Here is a 12,908-nt window from a genome sequence, read left to right as displayed (position 1 = left end):
ACAAAATTCAGGAAATGGCAATTAAAATGCTAATCCCTCTTGCAAAATTCTGGTTTAGAATCTGAGGGCCTAATAGAAAGTGGGAATGATTGTTTTGAGAGAACATTCATTCTAATATATTTAACTTTTTAAAAAAATACAATTACACTCTACACTAACAAGGAAGAATAATCAAGCCTTCATATAGCCTTTAATGCGATGTGAAGAATGAATGCACAGTTGAAGGTCGACAGTATTTTAATATGGTTGTGACGGGTGATAGATGGCTCTTCAGCTTTGGAAATAGTGCTTCTAAAAAAACTGAATTGTGAATTTCATTTAATTTTATTCAATTTAAAATGGATATGATTGAGTTACTAGAAAATTTTAAACATGTGTGAAACAGCGTAGGCATATGAATATTCTGTTTCAACTATAAATTTATGAAATCTAAATACAGATCAAATATTTGAGATGTCCCACAAAATGTAAAATAAACAACATATTTTGAAGACTTAGGATGATAAAATGTAAAATATTTCCACTATAATTTTGTAATGATACATACTGGTATAATATATTTTGGATATATTGGGCTAAAGAAAAAATATATTATTAAAATGAATTTCACCTTTTTATTGTTGTTACTTTTCCAAATGTGGCTACCAGAAAATTGAAAGTTACTGTGTGTTACATTTCTTTTGGACCATGCTGATTTAAAGAGTTGCTCTAAGACATCACTGAAATCCATTTGATGCCCAAAATGCAATCTGGCTCAGCAATTAAATCCTATCAAAACCATAGCTCCCCCCCTCTGGCTCTACCATCAGTGACTTAATTATCATAAGCAGTCACTGAATCTGATAACTAGTTTGATCTCATCTACACTTTAAACTCATAATAGTTATAATCTTTTATTTAGTATTAGAGAAAATAAAATTTCACAGAAAATTTGGGCCAGGCAAATCGGTGAGAAATTGCAACAGAGGAATTGTATGATTTTGTTTGAGTATTATCATGTATTGGATAATACACAGTGTGAAGCACTTAAATTACTTAAACCGTATCTGGGTAAGTTTATGGTATCTGTTTTCTAATAGATGTGTTCTTTCATATTTTGCTTTATCCTCACCTCAAACAAAATTGGCAGAAAGCATGGTCGAATGTGTAATTCTTTCAGTTTTGTCAGGTATCTAATAGGCAGTACATCCTGATTATATTTCATTGTTCATCTGTCAATTCTTCTAGGAGGTGATTTCCTGTCCTTTCTGAGAAAGAAGAAGGATGAAATAAAGCTCAAACAATTAGTGAAATTTTCATTAGATGCTGCTTCTGGTATGTCCTATCTCGAGAGTAAAAACTGTATACACAGGTAAGGAGGACATTTTTTGAAACATTTTCTGGTTGTATCAACAGAACGCTAGAGAAGTGACATATTTGCTGCAATATAGCAATGAAGTTCTTTCATAAAACTTATATATTTTCTTGTTGGTTTTCGTGTTTTGTGGGAAAGCCTTCTTTGATAGTTGGTTATATAGTTTATAGAAACACTTGTTTTCTCTTACCTGAGATAAGTACACCTCATTAGACAGTGAGCTACTTCCTGATTAAAATCTGTTGTATTATAATCTTGAATGACATATTGATAAGATGTACCACAAGTTAGTCACATAATCAGCTACAGTCTTATAGCCAAATAGGATTGTTTCATCTGCTCCCTATTCTCATTTTGCGAAGAAATTACTTAAAAAGTCTTGGAAGAGCATAGTAGTAAAACAACAATTCATGACAGTGAATTGGCCAAGGGTAGAAGATATTAGCATAATAGTTATTTCAAGGGAGATTTAGAAAACTTGTCTAATTACTTTAAGAGCAGTGACTTGGTTGTAATGCTTTTATAGATTGTGGTTTTAGTTGCTTGTAGCTGAAAATGTTCTTTATTGCTAAATGTCAGTACAACTTAAGATGTCTTGCTGAATTCATGTGAGATCCTAAATATGGCTAAGTGTACATAAGCAAAATGAAGTGGGGGCATTGATGCAGTTTTTATTCACTGGAAACAGCAGGTAATACTATTTAACATGGGGCAGAGTTCATTGTCAGATTGAACTATTATGGACTTTATCTAAATTGGTTCAGTTATTGATGTTTGTTTTTCTCTGATGTATTTCATTATGCAGGTTTTGATTTAACATTCTGGTAAAATTGTATAATGTGTAATTATATAGCAGAACAAAAGTACCTTCACCTGAAATATACATTGATTTGATCTCAGATGTCCCATCTGCCCCACCCCCCACCCCCTGCCTCCATTTTTGAGTTGGGACAAGAAAGAATTTAGAGCCAAACTCTCAAGTAAAAAAGAGTTTAATAGCAATGAAAGCAAAAGCACACCCTCAAGGTGGACGAGCGGGCAGGCCCAGAGACGGCAACTGCACCAGGGACCAGGGTGGTCTTTCTTTTTTATGCTCGCAAGGGTTATGGGCTGATCTCTGACTAGGGTTGCGTCCAATCATCTAAGGTCTCCTCCTACGATAGAGAGGGGGAGTTTTGGTCCTATATGGCCCTTATCTGAACTGTCACAGAGCCATCCCCCTGCAAGGGGTGTGTGTGGGGGGGTAGTCAAGACCACAATGCAAATGTGTTCTCATGAAGCTATAGGTTATTGTAGGGCAGCACTTACAGGGAAGAGTACATGCGTGTGCCCCCTGGCTGTTTGAAACTTGGTTTCCACCCTTCTTAACATACAGAAAACAGCTGTTACCTGCTCATGTCTGGCTAACTGCCTGCTTTATCAAACTGATTATTTAATTTTCCAAAAAATTTTGCCACATTTTCAATTTTATTCTAAAACTGAAATTATGGCTTGTGTTTCCAATATAGCTCAATGGTCACCTATATTTTAAAATACCTTTCAGTAGAGATATTGTATTTCTGGAAATGAAGAAAACTAAAACTTAGCCACTGTCCTTGTATTTTTGTTTTACTTTCTATGGCTAGAGATCAAATCACATTATAATAAGATATTTTTATTTTATTTTTTTTTAAATTCAGGTTTTTTTTCTTTAATTTAAATTCAATTAGCCAACACGTATTACATCATTAGTTTCAGATGTAGTGTTCAACAATTCATCATTTGGGTGTAACACCCAGTGCTCATCACATCACATGCCCTCCTTAATGCCCATCACCCAATTACCCCATCCCCCCACCCCCTCCCCTTCAGCAACCCTCAATTTGTTTCCCAGAGTCGAGAGTCTCTCATGGTTTGTCTCCTCTGATTTCTTCCCATTCAGTTTTCCCTCCTTTCCCTTACGGTCCTCTGCACTGTTTTTTATATTCCACGTGTGCATGAAACCATATAATAATTGTCTTTCTCCGATTTTTAAAGATTTTTAAAAAGTATTTGATTTTGGACAAGAATTGCATTATTATTAATTTCATTAGAAGAAAACAGTTTTTGTTAAAAGTAACTATGAAGGGTTTTGTTCTTCATTTATAGAAAATCTATAATTTTGGCTGCTCAGGTATTAAAGCTACTTCGGGCATCAGATTCTCTACTGTAGTTACTCATTTTGTCTCAGATTTTATTTTTCAAATCATTAGACTATCTATAGCTTTAAATTACAATGAATAAACAGCATTGAAACTACTTAATTAATTGTCAGTTACCAGTACCAGTCTTTAATTTCTGTTGCCTCCTGGTTGAGGGAATTGTTTCAATTTCTTGCTACTTTTGTAGTGATTGCTTTTCTTGCAAATGGATGACTGTATTTTTTTAAATGCTGTATCATCAGAATTGAAATGATTCTAAGTTGTAGATGATAGCCTCTAAAAACTTATCCCACTCACCAAATCATAACATTACCTGCTGTAATGTTATTTTTCCATTTTCCTTGTTAAGAATTTTTATGCATTCACAAATTTTTGAATGTCAACCCCTGCTTGAGCACATATTCTAGAAGGTTGTACCTATTCCTGTACTATTTGCCTGTGGGGAAAGTTCCTGATTGAATAACTTAAACAATATCACTGAGAGCAGGTTTGACAAATAGATTTCAGTGCCAATTTTCAGTGATTGGTAGTGGCTTTCTGTGTTGTGTATTGAGAAAGATTCCAGGATCAGCGACAAAGAGTCCATTGATTGATCAGTCACATCTGTTAGGGCACTGATAAGCATTAACACACAAGCCCCAAATTTGTCATCCATGGCATAGAATATTTTCTTTTTGTCTTTATTTTAATAAATGCTTTTCTTTTTTCTATGATTTTCCTTATTCGCCATATAAAGCAACAATGTAATGTTTTCTGACCAACACTTCCACTGATTTCTTCTAAACTATCTGCCATTCTGATTTTCCCTGTTGATCTTGATTAGTGGATGAATTTTATACCTCCAGCCAGTGGTTACTTCGTAACATGCCAGTAATTTCGTTACTCTTGAAATTTATGTAAATGCTCTTTTGGATGAATTCATTTTCTTTTTCTTTGCATTTCAGTACCTCACCAATACATGACACTATGTTGAAAAAATAAAATATTCTTTATGTTGAACTTTTTATAGAAGTGAATTGTACCATAGAACCCTCTTCCTATGTGTCATCCTATAGAACTATTTCTGTGGTAGTAATAGTAATTGCAATAGATTTCAATTGATTTATAGTTAAAAGATGCACTCAAGACATGTTACATGTTTTTTCTCCTAAGAAATACCAAAATATAAATATAAATATATAGTATTCATTACAGTGAAAAGCATTTTTCCTCATTGGAAATGAGGAAATTCATTTTAAAAATTGATTAATCTGAACATGATCGAAAGTTTCAGTTTTCAAGTAGTGAAGAAAGGCACCCAGCCCTATTCTTGACATCCCCAAATATTACTAAAAATATATGCATGTCTATGAATTATGAAGTCTTTGTCCCACAGATCAAAGCAAAAATTTTTAATGTGCTTTAAATTTTATATGAACTTACATATTTTATCCTGTTCAGTGATTAGAAGTTCCTAGAATGCAGTATCTGAAAATATTTCTAATTGTGTCTCATCAAAATAGTATCTTAAGTTTGGGGGGACACATTTTCTTTCTTTAGCTTTGTTTTGTTGTTTTGATTACTATGAGAAGAGCAGAGCAATGTTTTGTTATAGATAAACAAGTATGACAGCTATAAAATGGAAACAAGTAATTGCATGAAGAAATGGCCTGCTTTTGGAAAATATTCTTGTAATTTCCATTTAACTTCCCGAAGGGTTCTCTTGATACTCTAAGTTTCTAATTGAAACTATTTCTGTTTATAGCTAGTGAATTGCTGGATATTTTGTGTTTAGTTGTAATCAACTGCATTTTCTTTATAATTATTCTATAGACCCATATGAGATTTTCTTTCCTACTTGTACCTTATAAAGATTTGAAGTATACTGATAAACTTTGGGCTGTGTGTGTGTTTACTTAAAATGGTATGTTCCTAGATTGTTAGATGTCACTCTAGAAAAAGCATTAAACCTGATTAATTTTGATGTTAAGTGGATTGAAGCTTGACATTATACTAGATATAAGCGGGAATGGCATTTACGGTTTTATTGCTGAGGAATCTTACTGGAAGATTTATTTTTATTTGGGTTTATTTCTAAAAGTTGGCTTTCTGCCGTGTTCTTTCGTGTCTGTGGAAAGTAAAGAAAGGATAAGCTTTTGATTGGTGTTTGTGTTAAAGACCAATCTGTGGGGAATTTTGGAAGCATTTCTTAATTTCATGATATTCTGTGTTAAAACCAGAAAAGGTGTTTTTGGAGAGATGCTTGTAGAAAATGATTTTATTTTTCTAATTTTAAATCTTGGACTGATTTCTCTTTATTTTTGGTTGCTTTACTGCAATGATGTTTTGTTGTTATGGAGTAAAGCTAATAACTCTACAAATTAAAGCCCATAAGATCAGATTTATTGTTTAATAAGGGTTTTGTTTATCCATTGAGAATGAAGATATTTCCAGCACTTCACAAATGTGAACAGTTGCCTACTCTGTGCCAGGCTGATGTCAACAAGAATCATTGTCCCTGCCATCAGGTAGATGTAACACAAAATAATAATTATGCAAAGAGATAATCAAGTTAGTGATAATATGTGCAGAATGCCATGAGAGTAATATTAAGAGGGTCTAATATGACCTTTTAGTATGGGGGTTATGGTGGGAGTAATCAGGGCTATGGTGAGAGAAGTCCGTAATTGCAGAAGATACTGTTTGGGTGAGACTTGGTAGGTGGGTGTGTTGCTGAATAGAAGGGGAAGGAATATGAAGGAAGGTTGAAAGCAAAGTTAACAATGTTTTTCATGAGAGCAGGACTTAATCATGAAACTCTAAAGGACGGAGCCAGGTAAACAGGGTCATTCTCACCATGGGCCATTTAATTTGGCTAAACTGCAGGAGTATCGAGCTATACATTGGGATGATTTTAAGAAAGTTAAAATGCTATGGTTTTTAACTGGAAAAGAAAAGTAATTTGAACAAAATCTACAAAACCCTGAAAAATGAATAATCTTAGGAAAAGGAGTAGGAATGGGACCAATTTTATTTTTAAATTTCATTAGAAAAACTAATTTAGGAAAGCTAAGGTTGTCCAGAAAGAAACAATATTACATTTCACTTAAATATATTATAGAAAGAGATTGTTTGACCCAGTGATTTCTGATGAGGCTAAGGAATGTGTTCTTTTTAAGATAAATGTAAGATGCTGCTTCTGTCTCATTTTAAATTTTTTGTGATTTCATACTTTATGAAGCTAAAGATTTGGGTATGATATTGATCATCTACATTTTTCCAGTGATCATCTACATTTTTCCAGTTTTTCTCTCTTTTTTTTTAAAACTACAGCTGATAACCTAGCATTTGAGCTCTCCCTCTGCTTTCAGTGTACTGAAAATGTATTCTTATGCTTAATGCATCTTCATATCATTTAAATGGTAAGGTAAAGGTAAAATAGGCAAAGTGAAATATTTCCTTTAATGTTTTTAGAACTTCACCTTTTATATCTCTCATGAATTTCCATTTATTCAGTAAAAGGGACTTTAGGATCAATTTACAGATTAAATAATTGCAGCCCAGAGATTAAATGAAGTTTATCTAAACGGTGGCGGAGCCATTGCTAGCTAGATCTTAGATGTGCTGACTTCTTCTAACACATTCCCAGTCATTGAATGTGGGTGTTTGACTCCATCTCATTCAAGTGTTTGTAATCCCAACAGCTGCCCTTCATAACTTACTGAGGACTAGGCATTGTGCTAATTACGTGCTTTAGATGCAGTATCTGAGCATGTAAGCTTCATGAGGGCAATGATTTTTACCTGTAGTGTTCACTGTTGGATTCCAAAAGTCAGGAACAGTGCCAGGCACTTACTGGTGAAGGAATAAATCCTCAAAACAGCAGTAGGTATTATGGTTAGGCCCATTTTATACATGAGGAAACTCCTGGTTAGGGAGGTTGATTATCTTGCCCACGATGATATGAAAAGAAAGTGGCAGCTCCAACATATGGATCCTGGCACTCTGGTTCTAGAGTTCATACTCTGACTCACTGCCCTGGACTCCACTGCCTTCTGTAAGAAATGCATCTTCTGATCAATTGGGAGATTCGGGAAGGAAGGCCAGATGGTATTCGGTGTGATGGCTCAGCTTATATTTAACATCTGGACTCTTTATGTTCATGAGTAAAAACAGAAGAGGATGCAGAAGCCTGTGAAATGTAATTTTAGAAAGATATACCAAGGTGTTTTTTGTTGTTTTTGATAAAGAGTTGCTGGAATGAAGCAGTATTTTGTTATTGCCTCTCCATTTAATTAGAACTTGAAAATTTATTTTTGCATTTTTCATACACGATTGTTTAGATACCCCCTTCTGCTTTATCCATTAATTAAAAACACAGGATTAGCATAGAAATGTGATAATCTTGGTTAGTTGAGTAAGCATTTATGACTGATTTTCTTGTTCCAACATTTGATTACAATTTTGAATATATTAAGATGTACTTTTATTTTTAGCCTCTAAACCAATTTTGCTGCAATACAGAAAGGAGTGCTCAATAATTTCAAATATGTCAGAAATATGCAATCCTTCTCTAACTTTTTTTTCTACTGCAGTTCGGTATTTGCATATACAGTGTGATTATCATACAAAAGATATCACAAAAGCACCTTTCTAAAAATTATCCTGCTACTTTATTCAGTGTCAGAATTTCCCATCACTAGTTTCATTCATTTTAATTAAGGGATTTTTTCCCCTAAGGTCACATGCATGTTTCCAGGAATGAAAAAGGAGGCCTTCTCTTATATTACAATCAATTACCATGTTGGCTTGGGTTAATGTACCAGAGTATCTAGCTGCCTTCTTAGAAAACAAAAATGATGGATTTGGGGGAAAGGGTCAAAAGACAGATAAGTTTTGATTTATGGTTACTGGTAGGAAAAACACAGCATATAAGACACTGTTCAGGAATTTAGGGCCCTCTGGTAAGCAGTCCTTGAGAATGAGAAGGGAGGGAGAGAAGAGAATAGCAGCACATTAAAGCTATTTCATAGTTTGGTTAGGGCTAGCTTTGTCCTATGTTACATAGAAATGATGGGGGGAAATTGGCCTATACCTCTTCTCTATTATTTCTCACTTTCATTCAGTTAATTACAGTAAATACATTTCTGATTCAGAATGTCAAACGTGAGCTTTTCCATTAAACTAATACAAATGTTTAGGTTACCACTTTTTCTAAGGACCTCTTTGATGACAAAGAACAGAAACAGCGTAAGCTAACTTAAGCAATAGGACATTTATTATAAGAAAATAGAATTTTCTCACAGAACTCAGGACACAGGAAGCTCAGCCAGCCCTGGGAGCCATTGGAATTAGGAACTGGGAAGTGGTCAGGGACCAAGGTAGCATCTCTTTCTGTCTTTTCCTCTGTGTTCACTTGGTCTTTCATTATTTCCTCAATCTCACTGCTTCATTTCCCTCTTGTTCTGAAGACTACATTCCTCTGCCCCATTTGCAAAGGGCTCTCAAGTGACATTTGAATCAATATAACTTTCCAGGCCTAGCATCTGCAGATAACTAATTAGTCTTTGAGGTCTAACTTCAAATTCTTGGCAGAAAGAATTGATTGGCCTAGCTTATATTATGTGTCTACCCTTGTTTTAATCAATAAGATGGCTAGACAGAGGAGAGTATGCAGGATCGTTGTTATATAGATTTACAGGAGCCGATCCTGGTGTGTGAGGAGACGATTTTCAGAGGATGAGACATATATGAAGCAGGATCCCCAAAAGAGTATCATGCATTCAGGGCGCCTGGGTGGCTCAGTTGGTTAAGCAACTGCCTTCGGCTCAGGTCATGATCCTGGAGTCCCTGGATCGAGTCCCGCATCGGGCTCCCTGCTCAGCGAGGAGCCTGCTTCTCCCTCTGACCCTCCCCCCTCTAATGTACTCTCTCTCATTCTCGCTCTCTCAAATAAATAAATAAATCTTTAAAAAAAAAAAAGTATCATGCATTTAGCAAGTGCTTACTATTTGGCAAGTACATTTACTATCTTATTTAGTCCTCATATTTCAATGAGAATGGTACCACTCATCTCTGCTTATAATAGGAGAAATTGAGCCACAAAAAAAAGTACGTAACTTGCCCAGTGTCATACAGCTGGTAAGGGGAAGAGTCACTTCTAGATTGAGTTAATGACAAAGCCTGGGAATCTAAACAAAACATTTAAACTATATGTTGGATATATCTCCAGTTCTTCCCATCTGGGAGTATGAGCAATCATGTGGAAATTTCTCTTATGAAGCAAAACCTAAAACCATTTCATCAGTACTGATTTAGAGAAAGCCTTTCGCAGGGATAAGAGAATCCTTTACAAGTCTTATCTCCATATTTTCCTGGGATGATTCATTCTCCCACAGTTCCATGGTGTCAGGCTGCCAGCTTGACTCTTTCCTGAAGTTGGTCCATGTAGTCTTCTTGAATCCTAGCTCCTACTGAGTCTAAACAGGTAGGAGATCACACTCAGAACTGTGGAGTTGGGTTCATGATTACCCCAGAGATTTGGGTGACCATTGGTTGTATTCATGTTCTCAAGTCAAACCTGATTTATGCTAGAGTAGCTAGCTGTTTCTAATTAGTCTTGGTCAAATGGAAATTCTGGTCTCCAAGAAATCTGTTAGAAAGAACATGGATGACATAAAAACAAGCCTAACCTTCTCACTTGCAAATTGCTTCCAAGGCAGGGTCTGAGCAGTCAGCATATGGACCTAGAGAACCCAAGCCTATGACATTTACCAGACATTGACTCACCTTATTAATTTTGAGAATTACGGGGTGGTGGGGGATTTGCCCAATTTTTGTTTTCAAATATTGTTCATTCTATTTTAGATACAGAGCACCACCAGAAGCCCTTTTCATTCTCAGGTTTCCTTTTTAAAGTGTTTCTGTCCCAATCAGACTGTCTCTGTCTGCATTGCCAACTCTAATAGACTGGAAGGTTAGCATTTGCAGAGCCACTTAGCAGCTTCAGCGTAGTGGTTAAGACCACAGATTTGACATTGGAATGCTCTATGTTTGAATCTTGGCTCTACACCATGTTAGTTGTGTGACTTTAGAACCCTCCCCAACCCCCATCATGGCATTCCCTATAACCTCTCCCCTGCTTTATTTTTCATCAGTCCTTATCATGACCTGACATTTATTTTATTTATATCTACATATGCATATATGTGCATGTATAAATATATGCGTATATATAAAAGTGGTGTGTGTGTGTGTGTGTGTGTGTGTGTATCTATCTATCTGTAAAATACTGGTTTGCTTTTTATCTGTCTCCCTCAAGTAGAATGTTAGTTCCGTGAGAATATTGGCTATATTTTGTTCATTCTCAGTATAGAGAACAGTTACCAGCGTCTCGTTGGCAATCGGTAAAAAAACAGCATTGCATGGATGAATGAATGAAGTTACTTATTATGCTTCTGTTTCTTCCAGTATAAAATGAAGATGATAATATTCTCTCTGACACACTGATTGGGATTAGAGAAGGCAACTGTACTTGAGTAGATAAGAAGTATCTCAAGGTTCTCCACTATGAAATATCCCTACAACACTTCAAGGGGACCACAGCATAACTAGAAGAGACCACACATGTCCACACCATTCTAAGATTAAATTCAGTTATCTAGTTAGCCAAGGATACAGAAACTTTTCAGAAAAAGATGGCCATATAAAGGAAGAGCAAATGCAGGATATCTCCGTTCATTTTACCATGGTCCCTAGACTTTCTAACAGTGTCCAAACAGGCTTGGGCCTTGTTGAATCTGAGAAGCTCATTCTCTTGCTAACGTAGTAGTATGGATCATATAATACCATTCAGGGAGTATCTATACATCTGTGTGATTTTGTTTAATGTTTTAACATTGGGCTAAACATTTCTTGTACCAAACTTGGTAAAGCCTAGGTATCTCTGGGCAGCTGATCTCTATCTCCAGCCCATAGCTCCATATTTTGCCACCTTACTCCCATTACTCTTTCATCTGTGTGTTCCCAATCCTGGGTATTTTCAGGCCGGGCACTCCTCTAGATACTGCGGCTATGGTGGTAGAGGGGAGGAAAACTAATCTGCCCTCTAATCTGCTAGGTTTTTGCCTGAGATGCCCCTGTAATAAAAGGCTAACAGGGGAAAAACAGAAGTTAAATAACATGTATGCATGAGAGAGACCCAGGAAAACTAACTTCCCAAGATGGCCCAAGCCACCACCTTAAATACCAACTCCAGCTAAAGACTAAAGAAGATGTGTCGTGGGTGGGAGGGAGGCCAGTTGTGGGAAGTTATCAGGCAAAGCAGTAAACAAGGGTAGGATTGTTACACAGATTTAAGTCAGTGTCTTCTCTATTGATAAGAGTTTCTAGAGATTTAGAGTCTACCTTCTCTTCTTGGTACAGGGAGGGAGACATTCTTATAAATGGAGAGCTCCCTTGTAAATCTCTCCTGCAAAAGTGTAACTTCTACTCAGTTGTAAAACTCCCTCTGTATCCGCTGTTTCTAAAAAATAATCAGCTGAAAATAATCCTTATGTCAAAGAAGCATATTCTGGGGTGACAAATTCTATCCCCCTTCAACAGTGAATGAAACAAAGCCGTGCCCTTCTGGAGCTTACAAAAATGAGGGAGAGCAGACAATGCATTTAAAAAGTAATAAGCAAGTAAATATAAATATCCCACATGATAATAAATGATATCCTGAGTAACAAAATAGGATAAAAGGGAAGGGGAGGCTGGAATGGACACTATTTTATAGAGAAGACCCAGGAGATAAAGGAGTGAGCCATGTGATTATCAGTGAGAACCTTACCAGCAATGGGTGTAGCAAGGTCAGAAAAGCCCTGAGATGTGAGCAGGTAGGTGTGTCTACAGAAGACCAAAAAGGGAGATAGAGAATGAGCTTAGTTATTAGGTGGCCAGATCACGAAGACCTTGTAAGTCATTGAAAGGGCTTTGCTTTTATCCTGCATGACATGGGGGCTGTTGAGAACTAACTTGATCTGTCCCAGGTTTTTGAAAGATCAGTTGGAATTCTTTTTTTTTTTTTTTTAATAGACTGTAAGAGGGCAAGTGCAGAAATATGACCAGTTAGAGAGCTTTTGAAATAATCTAAATGAGAAACAATGGGATTTGGATCAGGGTGGCAGTGGTGGAGATCTTGAGAAGTGGCCAGAATCTGGGTGTATGTTGAAGGTAAAGCCATTAGGTTTTGCTAATATATTAGCTATAGTCTCTTAACAGAGAAAGAGAGAATGAAAGATGACTTTATATTCTCACACAGACTTCAAAAAATGGTCTTTCTGTATTTTCCTCATAAATTCAGGTGGCTCTAAGACACTCTCCAAGGTTTTATTTTCTGTAATTCTAATAAT

At 36.0% G+C, this 12,908-nt stretch overlaps 1 protein-coding gene across 8 annotated transcripts in view; it reads left to right on the top strand.

Moving 5' to 3' along the window:
- The window catches only part of FER (FER tyrosine kinase), a 439,678-nt gene that overhangs the window by 290,570 nt on the left and 136,200 nt on the right, over positions 1 to 12,908 (top strand). For all 8 annotated transcript variants that reach the window (XR_004299354.1, XR_004299353.1, XM_032403878.1 and 5 more), the window contains one exon: positions 1,228 to 1,351. Coding sequence is in view for 6 of the 8 variants with exons in the window: in XM_032403878.1 (XP_032259769.1) it covers positions 1,228 to 1,351 (124 nt within the window). In the remaining 2 variants the exon portion in view is untranslated. The remainder of the gene's footprint in view (positions 1 to 1,227; positions 1,352 to 12,908) is intronic.

Source organism: Phoca vitulina, unplaced genomic scaffold (genome assembly GCF_004348235.1).
Source record: "Phoca vitulina isolate PV1807 unplaced genomic scaffold, GSC_HSeal_1.0 scaffold6, whole genome shotgun sequence".
Taxonomy (NCBI): domain Eukaryota; kingdom Metazoa; phylum Chordata; class Mammalia; order Carnivora; family Phocidae; genus Phoca; species Phoca vitulina.
The sequence above is the reverse complement of the archived record's forward strand: the minus strand, read 5'-3'. Positions and strand labels throughout refer to the sequence as shown.